We start from the raw sequence: 20,594 nt of genomic DNA on the forward strand, positions 1-20,594 counted from the left end.
TTTTGGGAGTTTTTAGAAAGCATAGTTTCTATTTTGGTGGTAGTTTCTATTTTCAGAACTTTCTATTTTAGGAGTTAGGAAGTTACTAAAGCTGTAATATTTTGTTTCCTTTTTCTAGAGGACAATTACTTGTCTCTCAAGTTGTATTAGATTCATTAGAAGCTATAAATAAAAGTGCTCTGTGATTCTAGACTTTTAAGCAAGAATCACCAGCCTCTTCTACTAGTTCTTCATCTTTCTCTCTTCTTCTTCTTCTTCTTCTTCTCTCTTTTCTTTGTTCAAGTTCAGCTGCTGTTTTGATTATTTAATGCTTGTTTTCTAACATGGCATCAGAGCAAGTTTAATCAACTTAGGGACCGTTTGCTCTCTCTTGGCTGCCTAGTTTTTTTCTTCTTCTTTTTTTCCTTTTTCTTATTTAGGGCAGCCCCAACCTTCGCAGCAGTAATTGTGCATGGCTGTCCTTCTTCTTTAACTTTTGAAGCACTAAGTATCAATGTATTAATACTACAAAAAGGCCCTAAGCTTTCTAGGGATATGTCTACCTATTTGATTCAACTGAGGCTGCTACTACCCTTTTCTTGTGTGCAAATCTGAAGTTCAATCTGCACTATACTGATGTCTTGGGATTCCTCTTGATTCTTGCAAAGATATGCCCATAATTCGGATTGCAAGACCTAAGTATTGTCTTCCATTGTTTGTGCTATAAGTTTAGTTGCAAGTCGTATACTAGTACCCCTATTTCATTGAATTTCTCTCTTCTGAAAAATTCTGTTGCTACCTTCTTGCTTTACTACTTCTTCTGTTGTTTATTTCAGAATCAAGTTTAGCCTTCTTTTTATCTAATACTTCTACAAAGACCTAGAGGACTATTTTTTCTTCATATCGAGATCTGTTAGAGTTTCAAATCTAGCAGAAGTTTGCTGCTATGGTCCGAGATTTGATATTATCTGCTACTGCAGCAACTGTTATTGCACTTCTTCCAAGTGGATTGCTGCAACGACTACTGCAATTTTGAGATTCCAAGCTGGTTCAATATATTTTTTTTTCCTGATCTAATTTGCTCTTGCCTAAGGGTTAGCGGTGGTCCAGAATTTTTTTCCCCCTTGGTGCACAAGACTTTGTCCTGTGAGACTATTTTCTGCTGGTTGATCAACTTTATTGGTGAGTAATACACTGCTATGTGGCTGCTACTTTTCCTTCTTGGGTTTCTTTTGTGTTCATACTTTAAGATGCTTGTCATTGGTCATCATTAATTGTCCACGTGTAATGCTACACGTGAGGGGGAGAATGGTACCTTATTCTATATCTACTCAAGATGTGCTGATGGATACTATTTGTGAAGATCTTTATCCTCAACTTATGGCATTCTACAACGATATCATTACATGTCTTTACCTATATTGTCCTTTACCTAACAACTTGGTCCGTAGTAACCCATACTACCTTACCTACTTGGTCCGCAGTAACCCATATTGTCTTTTACCTTACCTACTTGGTCCGCAGTAACCCATACTATCTTTTACCTTACCTACTTGGTCCGCAGTAACCCATAATGTCTTTTACCTTACCTACTTGGTCCGCAGTAACCCATATTGTCCCATACTACCTTACCTACTTGGTCCACAGTAACCTATACTGTCTTTTACCTACTTACTTGGTCCACAGTAATCAATATTGCCTTTTACCTACCTATACTTTGCCTATTACTTGCCTTTTTGTGAAGCATTTATATGGACATTAGAGTTGTAATTTTGACGATTTAGTATGGATATTTCTCCCTACTACCAGCATTATGTGGATGGTGTCTTTGATCCTTCTATAGTTGTGGACATTGGAGTTGCAATTTTGAAGATTTAGTGTGGATATTTCTCCTACTACCGGCATTATATGGATAATATCTTTGATCCTGTTATACTTATGGACTTTGTTCGTCTTCAACATTGTCGATTGTTCTTATTATTTGATGGTTCTATTGACATGAAGAATTAAAGTTTTTTTAAGTTGGTGTTGATTATCTCTTGGGTGAAGTTTTCTCAGTGTTTATTGACGTCTGCCATTGCTACACGATTCAAGATTGGTGCTACTTTTCAAGTTTATTCTTATTGTGCAAGCTGAAGTTTTCTTTGTGTACACTTCAGCTTGAGGGGGAGTGTTGAAGTATATACACTTGGGCTATTTACTGTTCACGACACTATTCACGTGAACAATAAAAAATATGTTTTTACTGTTCACGTGAACAGTAAAAACTGCATAGTTTCTATTTCTAATGTAGGAGTCTTGCTACATAAGTTTTGGGAGTTTTTAGAAAGCATAGTTTCTATTTTGGTGGTAGTTTCTATTTTCAGAACTTTCTATTTTAGGAGTTAGGAAGTTACTAAAGCTGTAATATTTTGTTTCCTTTTTCTAGAGGACAATTACTTGTCTCTCAAGTTATATTAGATTCATTAGAAGCTATAAATAAAAGTGCTCTATGATTCTAGACTTTTAAGCAAGAATCACCAGCCTCTTCTACTAGTTCTTCATCTCTCTTCTCTTCTTCTTCTTCTTCTTCTCTCTTTTCTTTGTTCAAGTTCAGCTGCTGTTTTGATTATTTAATGCTTGTTTTATAACAATAACTTCAAGGGGTTGGATTGTCAGTGCTGAAATTTAAAAATAGGTTGAGTCGTTGACAGAAGAACATTACGAACTCAGTAAACAACGTCTGTATTAACTTTTAACCAGTAAAAACATTGGCACTTGAATCCGGAGATAGCCTCTCCTTAAAGAGGGATAAGACTGCCTACATGTGCTCATTCCCAGACCTGCTGTAGTGGGAGCTTCCTGTATTGGAAACACCCTAAAATGTCGAGTGTTGGCAGTTTCTACTCATGTTCAAATATGGAAGCACAGAGAACCACTGCAGGTCTTCAAAGGAGGAATCAATTCCAAGCGTTCAAGAAGCCATATCTACACACACAACAAGGAAAATTGGGAGTAGCAACCAAAGCAGTAAACTGAAGGGGGAAAAGAAAAGAAAAAAAAACAGAAACAAAGGGATGACTGTAGAAGGTGGGGACTGATATGTTGCCATGGTGAACATGCTCAGGGCCTCTGACATTCAGCTCTCTAAGTGTTTCAGCAAGGCTAGTCAGAACAATATCATACAGATGCCACAATTGCTTTACCACATCATGATGACTGGAGCAGCTCCCTCTGGTTGGAAGTTAAGGGGTGTTTAAAAGGGACTAAGGGAAAAGATGAAATCAGGAGGTTGAAGAAAATGGTGCAATGTTGTTGTATGCTGAAGTATTGTCTCCAGACATGCCTATATTACTTCATTACTAAATGCCAGGAATTGCATTACTTCATTACTAAATGCCAGGAATTGCATACGCCTCCCTAGGGAAGAGAAAGGTAAAAAGATAAATTATAATGTAAGGCAACTAGTCAATCGTACAGTTCCTGAACAATCCTTACTGCATATAACACCCTGAGGTTCACAATCGACACGTTTGACCCAAAACAGGAGAAACTGAAAGTCACTAAAAATTTTCTTAAGAACACTGTGGAAAGCATTGACCACATAAACTAGGAAAACATTCCCTCAGCAGCGAGCTTTGCAGCAAGCCACCCTTAACACAGATTCTCCAAGAAGAAACATTTATAACTGTCAAAGCATTGCTTTAGTAGCATTTTTAATAAATGTTTTTAAATTTGGTATTTCATTCTTTTTTACCCCGAATATTATTTGGGACACAGAAAATCTGGTATTGATTTACTACATATATTATTCAAAGATATTGGAGGTGGGGGGGGGGGGGGGGGGAGGACCTGTTTCAATTCAATAAAATAGTTAAAACATCAAATTCCAAACGGATGAAGAGACAACCCCACATTTGAAGACAAAAATAAAATTGGATTTTCAATAGGTGTACTTTTCAACTTATAATGCTGGGTTTTTTTCTCAAATCTAAAAATTCCAATATCTTAATATGGTAAAGCATTACTCAAAACCAAAAGTGCAGTAAAAAATACATTACTTTCATGTCTAAAAAGTTATTTTCATTAAGAGAGACTTTGACAGAATTCACATGCAAAAGTAAACTATGACTAAAATATCACCCCTTCAATATAAATCAGATGTAAGCAATCTAGGATTGGTTAGTGTTGTAATGTGAGGAATTGCTCCTCTAAAAGTATATTATTCACAAGACCCCAATAGGGTATTTATAGTTACAACCTAGTTAAGCCCTATACTAAGTAGGAAAAGGAAATATAAAACAAATAGAAATAAAACTCTAGACTTATTAGAAAACATAATCCTATTTCAATTAGGAAAACCTTAGTCCATGTTTTCAACACTCCCCCTCAAGTTTGAGCATAGATATTTATCATGCCTAACTTGCTCATAATGTAATTGAATATCTTCATGCTCAAGCTCTTTGTGAGCACATCAGCCCGTTGCTCGTTTGAAGTAACAAAGGTGATATGGATCAGCCCAACCTCAAGCTTCTCTTTGATGAAATGTCTGTCAATCTCCACATGCTTAGTCTTATCATGCTGTACTGGGTTATGAGCTATGCTGATTGCTGACTTACTATCTAAGTATAACTGTATAGGAACCTCCAAATCTATCCCAAACTCTTGAAGCAGCCCTTTAAGCCATAGTACCTCACAAATGCCTTGAGCAATCGCCCTAAACTCGGCCTCGGCACTAGACCAAGCAACTACAGCCTGTTTCTTACTTCTCCAAGTCACAAGGTTACTTCCCACATACACAATACCCAGATGTAGACCTCCTATCATCTAGACATCCTGCCCAATCTGCATCTGTATATGCCTCAATCTTCAAATGTCCATAAGCTGAAATTAAAATTCCTTTTCCTGAAGTAGTCTTCAAGTATCTCAAGATCCGATATACTGCATCCAAATGTGAGGAATAGGGATCATGCATATATTGGCTAACAAGACTAACTGCAAATGTGATGTCAGATCTAGTGTGAGATAGATAGATCAACTTTCCCACTAATTTTTTATACCTTATCTTGTCAACTGGTTCTCCTGCCTTTGCCTTCAAGTGTAGGTTAGGCTCAATAGGAGTCTCAACAGGCTTACATCCTAGCATTCCAGTTTCCTCGAGAAGATCCAATGTATACTTCCTCTAGGATAGAGATACACCGCTAATAGAATATGCCAACTCTAAACCTGGGAAATATCTTAGTTTTCCCATATTTTTTATCTCAAATTCAGTTCCCAAAAAAGTCTTTAATGCTGAAATCTCATCCTCACTATTACCTGTGATCACAATATCATCCACATATACTAAAAGTATAGTAGTGTGGCAACCATCTCTTTTAATAAACAAAGTGTGGTCTGCATTGTTCTGCTTATAGCCATTAGATATCATTGCCTTATGGAACCTTCCAAACCACGCTCTTGGAGATTGCTTCAACCCATATAAAGCCCTCTTTAACTTGCACACTTTCCTATAAGTCTTTGTAGTAGAATACCCGGGTGGTATATCCATATATACCTCTTCTTGGAGATCTCCATGCAAAAAGGCATTCTTCACATTTAATTGTTGTAAACTCCACCCTTTATTAATTGCACATGAAATAATAGTACGAACTGTGTTCATCTTGGCAACAGGGGCAAATGTCTCCTGGTAGTCAACGCCATAAGTTTGAGTGAAACCTTTGGCCACCAATCTTGCCTTGTACCTTTCAACAATCCCATCTACCTTGTACTTGATCACAAACACCCATTTGCACCCAACAGTCTACTTTCCTATGGGCAAAGTCACCATGTCCCACGTTTTGTTTTTTTCCAAAGCCTGCATTTCCTCATCTATAGCTTCTTTTCAGTTTGAGTGAGATAATGCCTCCTGCCAAGTGTTAGGAATAGAAGTAGAGGACAAAGAGGAAATAAAACTTTGAAATTCTGGAGATAGAGACTGATATGAAACATAATTGGAAATAGGATGTGTGGTGCAAGTTCGAGGCTGCTTTCTTAATGCAATTGGTAAGTCCAAAGTAGGATTAGAAGAAGGGTCAAAGAAAGACTCACCTGGAGGAACGGATTATTCAGGGCCAGGAACCAAAGCTTTTGACTGGCTTGATTCAGAAGGGGGTCATTTGTTGCTTTTTTTTATAGGTCTTCAAAGGTCTATTCTCCCCATGTATATCATCCACCAGCTGTTCCTGTCCGGTCATTCCATCTTCCAAAGGAGGATCATCTACAGGAATCTCAGGAGAAATATTGAAAGGAGGAATCAACACTGGAAACTCTTCACTAAAACTCTCCCCCTGAAGAGGTGTAGGGGGAAAAAAAAGGAATTTGTTCCTGGAACAAAACATCCATAGAGACGAAAAAATGACGAGAACTAGGATGATAACACTTATACCCCTTTTGTGTAGGAGGATAACCCAAGAAAATGCACTTTAACCCAAAAGGATCTAACTTTCCATGAACATGGTGGTTCCGGACAAAGGCAACACATCCAAAAACTTTAGGTAAGACTGTAAAGACTGGTGTACCTAAAAGAACCTCAAGGGGACAGCGTTGGTCTAAGACTCGGAAGGCATTCGGTTAATTAGATATGCCGCAGTAAGAATGGCTTCACCCCAAAACCGAAGAGGCACATGCATATAAGACATGAGGGAACGTGCTACCTCAAGTAGATGTCTATTCTTGCGTTCGGCAACCCCATTTTGAGGTGGAGTGTCAACGCAACTAGTTTAGTGTATGATATCATGGTTTGCTAAGTAGGAAGGGAATACGCCACCCAAGTACTCAATTTCGTTATCCGTACGAAGGATTTTGACTGTCGCCCTAAACTGAGTCCTAATCATATTATGAAAATTTTGAAAGCACGAGAAAACGTCACTTTTTTGGTGAAGTAAACCCATGTGATCCTAGTACAACAATAAAGGTAACAAACTATCTATGACCAGATACAGACATAGTCCAAGAAGGACCCCACACATCAGAGTGAATGACTGAAAAATGAATTTTACTACGATTATCTAAAATAGGGTAAACATGCCTGGTCTGTTTGGCCAAAATACATGCCTCACAATAAAAATCATTCAAATTGTACCTTTTAAACAGATCAGGAAATAATTTGGACAAAATAGGTAAAGGAACGTGGCCAAGACGACTATGCCACTGTAATAAGGTAAAAAGTGCAGGGGAGGTGGAACTGGAGACCGTAGAAAGAGCTGATGGGGACCCATCCATTAAGTAGAGCCCCCCTTTCTGTCTATCACTGCCAATCGTAAGCCCTATTTCCAAGTCTTGAAACACACAATGAGAAGGAAAGAAAGTTATTTTGCAGTTCATATCACGAGTAAGGCTACTAATAGATAAAAGATTAGCCAAAAACTTAGGAACATGCATGACATTAGATAAGGTAAGAGAAGGCAAACAGATAATAGATCATTTCCCAAAGATAGGGGAGAGAGACCCATCAACCATTCAAACATCCTGAGCAATAGGGACAGATGAATAAGTATGAAACAAAGTAGATGAGCCTATCATATGGTCGGTTGCCTCAGAGTCGATTACCCAGGAGGGATAAATCAAATTGACATTGTGACAACCAAAAATACCTGTGGGGATTTGTGGATCAACAAAGGGATCAATGACAAAGGCTATACTCGTACTAGAAGTCAGGTACTGGAGAAGTTGAGTCAAGTCTGGACATCAATTGGCGAAAGTGTTGGAGCTCATCTGAGGAAAGAGGTGTTGGAGTACTCAGGGTGTCAGAACTGGCTTGATTTGCAGATGTTTGATTACTACCCTTGATTCCATTTCTACCTCCATAGGAATTTGTTGGATGTCCATGCAACTTCCAACAGTTGTCCTTTGTATGACGCTCTTTTCCACAATACTCGCACTTTACTGGAGGGCGAAAATTACAAGAACTAGATTTATTATTGCCATAACCAGCCACCAATGCAGATCTATTAGATGTTTGAGTGTGTACCATAGCTGTCTTTCGACTGTCCTCGGTATTTACCATGGCATAGGCTTAAGCCAAAGAAGGGAAAGGCTCTCTAAAAAGGATTTGTGCGCGAATTTGATCAAATTCTATATTCAATCCTGCCAAAAAATTATAAATTCTCTGTTTATCTTCCCATTGTTGATAGGCAATAGCATCTTCAGCATTCTTCGGTGTAAACTTCCCATAGAAATCTAAAGTCTGGTAATATCCCCGAAGAGTGTTATAGTATTGAGAAAGAGGAAGGTCCTTCTGCTGTAACTGATTGATTTTCTGTCTAATTTCAAAGCACTGTGCATCATTGCCAACTCTGGAGTATATATCTTTAGTAACTTTCCAAATAGTTGTCGCATCAGGAAGGAGGAGATAACTCTCTGCTATGCTAGATTCAATGGAGTTGATAAGAAAACCCATATCAAGCATTCATCTGTACACCACTTGAAAAGTTGCAGACCAGGTGTCGAAGGTTTTGTAGAAGTCCCATCAAGATGGCCCATAAGACCACAATCACCAACAACGAGGGAAACTGAATGAGACTATTTAAGATAATTTGTCCCATTAAGTTTCACAGTGGTTATCTGATGCGGAGAAAATCACGATCCTTATAAATGGAAGACATGGGAGACTCTTCAGATGTACCAGATAAAGGAGATATGGGATCATCCATCATCGTAAGGAGAAATTATTCAAAAAGTCCCTGAAATATTTTCAAAATTACTCCCACTAATTCACATGAAAAATATCTCTTCAGATTACCTCCAATTGGTATATTGTTGAATCAAAGTACACCAGGAAAGACTGGAAGGACACAACTGGTCCGCTTAAATACCAAACTCCTCAGACAAAATTTTCCTAGACATGCACTTAGTCACCCAATATACATTTCCAGGATACCCGAAAAGAAAACAAACACGTGAATAACGACTTCAAAATTTTTTTCTACAGCACCTCTGTAGGATGAAAACAAAACCTTGCTTTGATACCATGTTGTAATGTGAGAATTGCTCCTCTAAAACTATATTATTCACAAGACCCCAATAGGGTATTTATAGTTACAACTAAGTTAAGCCCTATACTAAGTAGGAAAATGAAATATAAAACAAATAGAAATAAAACTCTAGACTTATTAGGAAACATAATCTTATTCTAATTAGGAAACCTCAGTCCATGTTTTCAACAGTTAGATAGCTTGCTTTGTGCTCTACCTAACACAAAAAAAACTATGTTGGCTAGCCTAACTTTTATATTTTTAAAAAACAAAAACATTTCCAATGTTCATATAAGCGCTTCGCAAGAAGGCAAGTAATTGGTCAAGTGTGGGTCGGTAAACAGAAGTATTGGTTACTGCGGACCAAATAGATAGATAAAAGACAACATAGGTTACTGCAGACCAAATAGGTAAGGTATTGTGGGTTACTACGGACCAAGGAGGTAGGTAAAAGACAGTATAGGTTCCTGCAGACCAAATACGTAAAAGGTAGTATAGGTAAAGATAGGTAATGGTAGGTATGTAAAGGTATTGTTATAGAATACCACCTTTGGAGGACAAAGATCTTCACAAATAATATCTTTCAGCACACCTTAAGTAGATATAGAATAAGGCACCATTCCCCCCCCTCATGTGTAGCATTACACGTGGACAATTAATGACAAACCAATATCCAGTATAAAAAGATCCCAAGCAACAATTTCCAATGAGACTTTTATGGTAAATATAATCTTCATTCGTCTAGCAAGTCTGAATCCAAGAAACAACTTGCAAACTCTCCCTATGGTAGATTAAGATAACAACAACATTGTACTAAACCAGAATTTTTTCAGGGGGTTACTGGTAAATATATAAGCCCAATGGCAAATCTGTAATAAATCAATTTTTTCAAGAGGCTATTTGTAAATAAAAAAGTGATGGACATGAAAGGAACTAGGCTGTCCTTAGAAGGGGAAAAAATCTTAATGGCAAGATTCTAATATAGTATGACAGAGATGGGTAACTAATGAAAAAAAGGTACTGACAACATTTAAAAAAAAACGAAGGATGTAACAGGCAGCCAATTCATGAAAATAGGGGTATAGAAGGTGGAATTAAAGATAGGAAAGGGATAATGATGTCAATCAAGAAGAAAAATTTTAAAATAGATTAATTAACCGAAACCTAAGTGAAACAGCAGCCCAAAGATTCACAGGAAACATTGTATAACATTATAGGTTACAAACTAGTAGTTGAGATACAAACACAGCCAGATAGGTAAATCGCAATCCTTATTATATAAAAAGGAAACAACTGCCCAAGGATTCAATACTAAGTAGATTGCACCTTAGAGAAGACACAAAAAAAGCTTATGTAGGAACCATCACGTAAAAGATTGCAATATGAACCATACAGCCAGTCTTCATCTTAGAGAACAACTAAAGAAACTTGCCCAAAAATCTATCACATGAAGTGAGTCTAATCTGAAACAACACCAAACTTCCTCTAGATTCCATAGGTTGTTAGTAGCATGGATAGGTATTATTTGAGTCCTTCATAAGTCATCAAAGAAACAAACCATGTAAACCAGTAGCCATCCCAAATAAATCTTTAGAAACCAGCAAAAGATCCCATGATCTGTAATATAAACTCACGAACCAATAACCCAGAACTTGAAGAACCACAAAATAATTCTGCAGAGTGCAGAACCGAATAGGGTAGAGCAAAAAACTACAGTATGCAAAATCAAAAGGCTAACAAAGGAGATAAAAAAATATCAAAATATGATCCAAGTTCTGGGATCTTCCAAAGGTGTAATAGGTGGGGAAGATCAGTTTACATTAATACTTGATCTAACAGTATATCAGTTGCAGCAGTAGGTGGCTGCACACCAAGGAAAACCGAAATAGAACTTCGGAAGAGAATACTGAGAACAACACTGTTTTGATAAAAAACAAATCTGATGCCATGTTAGAAAAGTAAACTTTAATCAACAAAAGCAGTGCAATAACAATAAGAAATGAGAAGACGGAAAAACAGAGAAGAGAGAGAGAGAGAGAGAGAGAGAGAGAGAGAGAGAGAGAGAGAGAGAAGAAGAAGAAGAAGAAAAAAGAAGAAGAATTGATAGGAATCACATAAGTTTGTGATTCTAGCTTAGAACTCCTAGAATCGCAGCATCTTATTTATAGATATCACTAGTCTAGATCACGACTTGAGAAGCAAGCCATCTTGCCCTCTAAAAAATGAAACAAATAGTACAACTTATGTGCAAAATTTTCTAGTCTTCTAACTCATAAAATCTATCCAAAATAGAAAGTACTGAAAAAGCAATTTCTAAAATTAGTAACTAACAGAAAATAAAAACTATGCTTTCTAGAAACTCCCAAAACTTGTGTAGCAAGATTCTTACATTAGAAACAGAAAGTAGAGTAGCATCATTGACATAATACTGTTCATGTGAACAGTAAAACAACCAAAAACTTGCATATACTTCAACCGAAACATTTCCCAAATCAAGAGCACTTTAATTACTTATAAACAAGGTAAAAAATTTTGTTTCAATTTTCCATTTTAAGCTGGTCAAAACTAGTGAAATTTCGAAATTTCACCAAAATTTTGGCAAAATCTAGAACAACTTTGTACCAGATTTTGATGGTCAATTTCAGTGGTTTTTTTTTTTTTTTTTTTTTGAGGGGGGAGGGATTTTTTTGGTGTAGCCTAATTTGAGGCCAATAAACAAAATGGAAGCATTATTTTTTCCTAAAACCTAACCCAAAGAGATGTTCTTTATAGGAAAATGCATGGTTGTATGTGGGCAAAACTGGAGTTCTAAAATATGCATTTTTACAAATTAGTAATGATGCACGTGCATAAACACGTGTGATGTAATCTTGCAAATTGATTTTTTACGATTGAACTATAGGTGAATAGAAGACTTATCATTTTTTAAGGAAGAAGTAGACATGGATTTTGATCTAAAGTAATACCCTCTACATTGTATTTGTTTGAACTTGTTTAATTGTAAATATTTAAAATCAAATAAAAGTCTATCTCATAATTTGAAATTACAGCATGCTATCTATTCTTGGCCAAATTATAAGGCATATAGACTGACTTTAGTGGCAATGTGGCATATAATTCGGTTATGAAGAATTTTTTTTCTTGGAAATGGATAGATATAATTGAATGCCCAATTTAATCTTTTGCCTTTCCAAATTTGTTTCTAGGAAGCTGGATAGGTAAAATTATATTTATTATGAATTTAAATTTATATACATAATTATTTAATGTACCTGTAATTAATGATGAAATTTCAAGATCTTGGAGATCGTTGCATTATTTATTAGATCCAAAAATATTAGTGCTTAATAATAAGTCTAAGAAATATGAAAATAGGCAAGCTAATTTTTTTAATTATAATTTATTTAATTTGTGTTTAAAGACTATTTCAATTTCCAATAGAGTGGGTAGAATTCAAAGTAGGTAGTGGTATTAATTAATATTAATCTCAACTAATTATTTATTAATAATAATTGTAATTATTAATTATATTATACTTATCATTAAAAATTACAATTTTAGACATCCTTTATCAGTGACTTAAAGTGTTAATTGATTGAATACATAAGGGTATTTAAGGAAACGAAAATGTAGCCATGTCTCTTGAGTTCGTGCTTTTATAATAGTAGTATGATAGTATGATGTGAATATGGATATTATGCAAGAGAATATTAAAATTTTCATTAAATGCAACAACAAATATAAGAACAAGTAGAATTTAATCACAAGTAGAAGTGTAGAATTCAATACTCAGTTAAAAATTACACTGAATGAATAAATAAGATACATCATACAAAATATCAGAGGTCCATAATAACAAATATACACAAATCACAATAAATGAGACCTAATCTAATCTAATAAAAGCTGCTTTGTCAGGCTGGATCCATCCCATGGGTCATGGAGTACTCTAAATATTAGGCATAAGCAAGCCATGACATGGTACGGATAAAGTTATCCATGTAGTCCGCCATTGCCCTTCTATAGGTAGCATCATCACCATAAAGTGGATATCCTACTCTAGGGAATGTGTCTTATGACCATGGACTGCAACCTAGTCGCTGAATTGGCATAACTGGATGTGCTAGATTTGATGGATATCCAAAGATGGAGTCCACAAATGATGCATGTAATCTATCCCGAAACCCATATACAAACATGCTATTGGAATCAACAGATGAAACACCATATGCTCCACCATATCCATATCCATAGTCAAAAGCCCCCCTACGGTACAACCCCTTGGAATTTTTGAAGTTTCAGCAACATATTTCAAGTTTCAGATTTCGATTGGCATTTCATTTAGGCCAGCTCGAAATTTCGGAATTTCCAAAAATGATATTAACCAAATTGTTTGTTTTTGTTTAATTGTTTATACTTCCAATGGCTTGCTCATTCAGTTTTGCTATCTTCTAGTTCCATGTTGATCTTTGACGACTTAATGCGGCTTAATATTGATTTTTGATGACTTGATGTTGCTTAATCTTAATTTCTTACAATACAAGGTACATACTGGAACATACTAAATAACATTAGAGAATATCATAAATAGAAAATAACACTTAGGCACCTTGATCACCTAAGTGGGTTGCCTATGCTTTGGCATTCTTCCACGCCTTGGATTGCCTTGGTGCCTTGACACATATGGTAATAGTTTCATCCACAAGAGAGCCTAAGATACTAGATCAATGACTAACCCAAAATGGGGGGGGGGGATATTAAATCAATGGGCATATATATGACAACCAATCCCCTTGAAAGTGTAAAGTACTCCTAACTTAATTGTTTACTGAACATGGAAAAGGTATTGACACACAACACTAACGTAATGCATAGGAATTCCAAGATAATTATAGCATAATGGGTATAGACTGCATGCCTGTATGAAGAGAACAGGGATCTTCACTTTCCCAACCAATGATCTTGTACTAGATTTTGCATAAAATTCTTCAATAGCTTCAAACCCATAAGAAACCATGGATATGGCTTTCTCGAAATCACGCAGGGATGTGGCTGAAAGAGCCTTTTCCACATTAAACCCTTTCGCTCTCCCCTGAAAGAGTTCCTAAAAAAAAATATAATTCTGCACATGTCAGCAACTAGTGGTAGATGCTTGAAATAATGTTATCAAATGAAACAGCAAACTAACAAACCTCAAATTTGGAACTCTACAAGCATCATTTTATTTCTATAAGGTCAAGGATAAAACATTAAATTTAAGAAATGGAATTCTTTAAAGGTTCAACCTTGTTAGACTGCAGAATATCAATCAGTCCACCTTTGAGTTTTTGTTCTATGGTAAAATGGTAAGGGGATGATCTTGTTGCTTCCTCCAAGTCAAAAGGATTGTCGATGCATACAGCAGCTGTAAGAGGTGTTCTCTCTCTAACTTCTGAAAGGTACTTTGTCAGCATGTTTGCACCATATCCCCAGCCGAGACCCATCAATGTTGTCCATGGTCTTGCACCGTTTACAAACTGTATAGCAGTGCAGACATCATCACTGTCTGCCGCTGTAAATAACCTACATAAAGAAAGTAGTAGAGAGTTTCTACGATCAGTTTTCCTTTTCTCATTTGCAGCATATTGTAGAAGATCTGAGGATAAATGATTTACCCGTGAAAGAAGTCTATTGAGTGCAGTGAAGAATTAAACAGATACTAAGGGAACTTGCATCAGATCCTCATTCGGACGTTCTCAAAATTCACAACAGAAAGTACAGTGCAATGTTGCTGGTATTTTTGTTGGCAATTTTCCCCCCTTTTTGTCAAAAGGCGTATGTTTAGATTGCTATAGAAATAAAGCAAATTTAGCACACCAAGATACATCAAACCATTTGACTGGGTTTGTAGTCTATGAAATGGAAAATGCATCCAACCACACTGAAGTGAACCAGGATCTAGGGTTTAATTGATTGAAGCAAGCCCTAGGTCTAGGTCCACCCTCAAGATCCTCTTCAAGTGAATCAACAATCTACTAGGGTTTAAAATACCCAACTGACATGGCATTAGGATTGGAGGATGGTTCTTGGGGTGGGAATGGGGTAGGGTTAGGTTCGGCTAGGGTTTAGACTACTAAGTCTGAAACCTTGCTGCAAATTTAATTTCACAATTGAATTATTGAATCTAGGGTTTCTAGGGCTTGGATTAGGGATAGGGTTAAAGTCTAGTGTTCAATAGGTAATAGGGAGGCTAATCCTAAAAGGGCCTAGGGTTTGGATGAGGGTTAAGGAGATTTAGGGTTTTGAAGATAAGTGTTTAGGGTTTTCTAATGAAGAAGATGAATTGCAGAATTTTCTAGGGTTTAGAGGACAAGGGAGGGCTGAAACTTAGGGTTGAGGGTAGGGTATGAGGAAAGGGTTCTCATTCCTCATAGGGGTAGGTACTGGGTAAGGGAAACCTAGGGTATTAGGTTGGGCTAATTTTCTGGTTTTGGATTGTCTAGAAATTCCTAAGCTGCAACAAACTAGAAAGTGGAAAAGAAGAAGAAAAGAAAGAAGAGGGGCTGGGGTTTTAGGTCTAAGGCTGAAAGGGAAGGGGTTAAGAGACTAGGGTTGGGGGAGGGGATGGGAAGCTGCTGCAGGGTTTTTGGAAAGAGGGAGGTGACTTGCGGTGGGGAGAGGGCTGCAACTGCAGAAACTGGGGTTAGGGGGATAGGGTAGGGCCTGCAGATGGGGGAAGAAATAAGGGGAAGGGTAGGCTAGCGGGTGTCTTGTACTTGGTTGTAGAAGCAAAACGCTTGAGAAGTTGCAGAAATTCTGAGAAGTTCAAGACTGCTGCAAGCAAGAGAGAGAGGGAGAACACTTGGAAATTGCAGACAATTAATAACCCTAGCAGCTGTAGGCTTCCCTCCTTGGGAACCCATAACTCCAACCAATTCCTTCAATCAATTATTTATTCAATAATCAACAACTGAACTTTACATTGTTATTTATAGCCTATAGAAGAACCTAACACAAGGACTGAACTTCTAGAACTCAAATCAAACTAAGACTCCTACTTGGACTAATGAATCATGCTAACACAAGAACTCTTTTATATCTCACTCTAGAAGGATCCAATTTGAAAACTAGGAGTAGACATAGAATCCTTGCAAGAAGTAGACTACAACTAGGGGACTCCATTGCAACTTATGAATCCCAACCTAACAAGGACTCTTCAATGACTCAAATTCAAAAATAAAAATAGATCTAGGATCCCTCAAGCATATTGGACCCAATAAACCCTAAGCAGACTCAACTAACACATTGAAAATTTGCCAAAATACCCCTGCTGGTACTAGCAGGCCATAGGGTATGGGGATGCTACCCTAGGCTCTATTTCGGCCCTGATTCTGGTTCAAATCGCATACTCCTTATTCCAGAGAGTGGTTAGAGATCCATATTGTCGTGGAGACGTGGGGTACACGGGGGTGGAAGGAATAGAAACTTTGCCAGTGAAAGGACAAGATGAGATCATTCCCATTGTTTTATGAAAGATAACATTAGAAATGTTGAACCCGACGCTAAAGGCTGCCGCACATGCGAACCCCGGGAGCAGTTTTCCTATGCAGCCTTACCCAACAATATTTTTTACTGTGGTCCACCCCCTTTTTTGGGTAAATAAGGCCCACATTGAACCAGGAAAAAGGTCTTCCCAAGTAGTTAATAACAGCAGCCTTCTCCCTCAGAACTAATTCCACCCTTTGTACACTGCTTATCATACAAGTAAACTAACACAGAGCACTATACTATTTGGACAAAAACCTCAAACAATGACAGGGGGCTTGAATTTGAATGAAGTTTTCTATAGGGTTTTTCAAGCTTGTGATCAGGTCAATGGACTGGTTCTATGGTGCCGCCCTCCACAGCTCACAACATGTCACAGAGCATTTTCAGGATGCCCTCCACCCACAAGCATTTCTTCCATGTCAAGGTGCACAAAAGTCCAACTAATGATCATTTCTTACAACTAATTCCACCCACAAGCATTTCTTCGCCATGCCCTAGCAAGAACAAGAATCCGTATATCCAGACTCTCCATAAATGAAACAAAATTGAGGCTACTGGTTTTGAATATCTTCAACGTACTTCAAAATTGCATCATTCCTAAGATGCAAATCCTTATTTTGAAGGAGATAGGGTAGTTAAAGAAATTCCTGCACCATCTTTCTTTTTTATGAGAAAATATTCCCGTTGAGAAGGGCTCCACTGAGCCTTTTTCTCTGTCTTTTCTCTGTCTTTCCTTGATAATCATTAGGAGGTATTACGTATCACACGACATTCGACGGATATGGCACTTATAGTCCTCAGTTAGGAACTGTCATTAGCAACATGTAGGACCAAAATGAAACAACAGATCACAAAAAGGCTTACCTGGGAGTGATCAGAGGTGAACCTGCACATCCCCTTGGATTCATGACAACGGGAAAACAGCCTTGCTTCAGAGACTCACATACGAATGACCTTATGTTCTTAGCTGTGCTTCCTTCTGTCGTTCCCGGTACAAGCAACAGTGTGGTATCCAATCCAGACTCTTCTGTCAAATCCAAATTCGCCGGCCAGTCCAAAGAAATAACCCCTCCGTCGTCTGTGGGGATACAAACTCTCTGATAAACGAGCTTCTCCTCAAAATGGCCATGTCTCTCATTCGAATGCCTTACATGAATCCTCCCGCTGTTCAGCTTCACGAAATGCCTATCCTCCTGCACGAGCTTGTCATTCACTTCCCGCAGTAGCTCACTTCCTTCGAACTGTATGGAAGGGCATCTAAGCAATACAAATCGATTGAATGGCGTTGGGCTGGTGAACAAAATCCACTCTCCAATATCAGAAACTCCAAAATTCCTACGAGATTTGAAATGAGAAAAATATAACGCAGCACCGGATGAAAGACCCAAAGCTGGAGCGATCAAATCCAAAGAATTCACCGATGGGAACTGAGAAACCAAATCCTGAAACAGGTTCTCGAATGAATCGGATAGCGAAGATGACACGTGATTACGAAGAGCGAAACTCCGTTCCAGTTTCAGTTTTCGACGCCTCGAAAAGAGAAAACCAGGGATTTGCAAATTCCCATGGAAATGAAGACAAGGAGATTGAGACTGAAGAGAAGCGTAATTCAATCGGAGACTCATTCGTATACGATTTCGGAGATGAGATCACCGCACATTAACACTCTATGTTCCTCAACCCTTAGCAGAACATCATCACTTGAAAACGTCTAAGACGCTGACTGGGAATGGATGGTGGAGAATAGCCCTTGAAGCTGAACGCGGACCACCTGCGTGTCGTATTCGATCTTCACTGGGACAATCCAGAAGGAAAAGACAGAGAGAGAGCGCGAGAGCGCTGGAGACGAAGAGCTGATCAGGGAGGACGGTTGGCGGTTAACCAAAAAGTTCAGGAGGAATTAGTTTTGATGGGCTACCGGGAAAAGTAATGTGGTTTTTTCTGAATTTTTGTTTTGTCCGCACAAGCTGCAACTTCATGTCATGAGTTAAGTTCGGTCATAATAAAGGGTATTATGGTAATTGTACGATCTATTTAGAAAGAAATGTTGAAATTTACAAAAGGTAACTTTAGTAACAATCTAATTCACAAATGAACCCAAAAACCTAATCTGAAACAAGATTTTGTGATTGTGGAAACCCTGGCCAACTGCCCTCGTCACCGGTGACCCAATCCATCTAATGCGACCGTGAATTTGTTCTTCCATTTCGATTTTGGGTCTGCACTTCTCTCTTTTTGTTTATTTGGAGGAGAACCACGAGGAAAGAAGAGTTATAGGGTTTAACTTCCGCTCAAGAGCAGCTCTGCTTCGAAGAACAAATTCACGGTTGTGTTGTTTGTATATTTTTCACCACAACCTTCTTTTATGCTGAAATAATCTTTCATCTCTTTTGCATTCATTCCTGTAACGATCACATCAAGGTTTGGGTTTTTAAGAGAAAAAAAATTGTGAGTTGTAGGTTATTCGGCTTGGGTTCTCACAATCTCAAAAGAGATCTTTAAGTTGAAACGATGAAAAAAATCAAAGAGATTGGAAGTCAAAATGAAAAATTGGGTCTCTAACCTGAAATGATGCAAAAATCAAAGAGATCCCGGTTGTGATGGTGGGCAAATTTTGGGTAAAGGTTTAGATTTCTCGTTTTTAGTATTGTTTGGCTTTTCGGGTTCATTAGGTGAATTTGAGTTCTTATGAAAGATGGGTTTGTAAATTTAAAAGGTTTTTTTAACCTAAATGATATAATTGGGTCTCAAACCTGAAACGATGCAAAAATCAAAGAGATCCCGGTTGTGATGGTGGGCACATTTTGGGTAAAGGTTTAGATTTCGCGTGGTGAGTATCGAAAAGAAGAAGAAGAGCGAGTTCATTAGAGTAGAGTAGTGAGACCTTCATTAAATAGAGAAGATGTAGGTTAAGCAGAACTTGTAAGTTCAAGTTCGAATGCCGGTTTTTTTAACCCAAATGATATAATTACAAAAGTACACTTATATTTTAGCCGTTGGATAGAAAATACAACACATGTCATATTTCAATTCGCACAAGCGTGAACAAAAATCCATTTTTTCAGGTCCAAGTCCTAATTTCAAATCATGCAATTTTTTTCTTCCTAGTAATAAAAGGTATAGTTTATTTGGCATCAAAGGAAATTAAGATTACTTCCTCTCAGTTGCTGCAAAAAGCTTATTTCTGCTGCTCTTGCATTTGCCTTTTGGCAACAAATTGCGTGGGACACTATTGCAAGGCTGCACAATTGGTGAAATCAAAGATTGTGGGTTCGATTTGCTAATGATATGTTATGTAATATCCTCATTTTTAATATATTTTCAATATATAAAAAATTATCTGTTCTAAAAAAGGAAAAAATATATATATTTTTTATAATGAAAGGTTAGATGTGATGTTATTCTTTGTTGGATAATAGATACCTAAATAGCCATTGGGTAGTCTACGAAAAGTCTTGTTTTAATGACTAAAAAACAAGTCTTAAAGAAAAAGACATGATTTAGAACATATTCTTTAGAGATAATTCTTCATAGGTGTCTCTTCCTCTTCTATGTAAGGAGAAGAGTTGGTTTTTAATGATTCTTAACAATAATAATTTTAGCCTCTTATTTTCTATTGAAGTGTGTGTATTTTGTGAGTACTACATTCCAACTTTCTTGCAAGTAATTTCCTTTGGAGTGCATGCCATTGGGATTTGTGAGTTGTTTTTTCTTAGAAGTGAGAATGTCATGGTCAACCTAATTTGCACAATAAAGGGGCGTTCAAATACTTTAAGGAAAGTACGTTTTTATACGACTCAAATCATGGACGTGCTTATAGTCAAAGATTCATAATGACATTGCGGATCTCTCTTCCAACTTCAACAAGGATATTATGTGTCACACTATTCATTATATAGGAGGTCAGAGTTCGAATCCCCTCAAGGCCAGGGGCGAAGCCTCGCCTATATTAATTATATAAAAAGCGCATTGAGGATGTATTCATGGTGCGCGCAAACTGACCCGAATGAACCTCATTCCAAAAAAAAAATGTTCTTAAAAGAAAAAGGTTACTAAAGTCAATCCTTTGTATATAAGTTTTTTGGGGGTAAAACTAAA

At 37.3% G+C, this 20,594-nt stretch overlaps 1 protein-coding gene across 1 annotated transcript in view; it reads right to left on the bottom strand.

Annotated features, from left to right (window-relative positions):
- Positions 1-19,232, bottom strand: part of LOC149021450 (alpha/beta-Hydrolases superfamily protein) — a 33,499-nt gene extending 14,267 nt beyond the window's left edge. Inside the window, exons 1-3 of the mRNA XM_089149681.1 lie at positions 17,361-19,232; positions 14,255-14,531; positions 13,888-14,073 (exon numbers count right to left, since the gene is read on the bottom strand). Coding sequence (XP_089005807.1) covers positions 13,888-14,073; positions 14,255-14,531; positions 17,361-18,121 — 1,224 coding nt within the window. The 5' untranslated portion in view covers positions 18,122-19,232. The remainder of the gene's footprint in view (positions 1-13,887; positions 14,074-14,254; positions 14,532-17,360) is intronic.
- Between the last annotated feature and the right edge of the window lie 1,362 nt (positions 19,233-20,594).

The sequence above is a fragment of the Hakea prostrata genome, chromosome 3, assembly GCF_041222555.1.
Source record: "Hakea prostrata isolate BN-2017 chromosome 3, UWA_Hpros_2, whole genome shotgun sequence".
NCBI lineage: Eukaryota > Viridiplantae > Streptophyta > Magnoliopsida > Proteales > Proteaceae > Hakea > Hakea prostrata.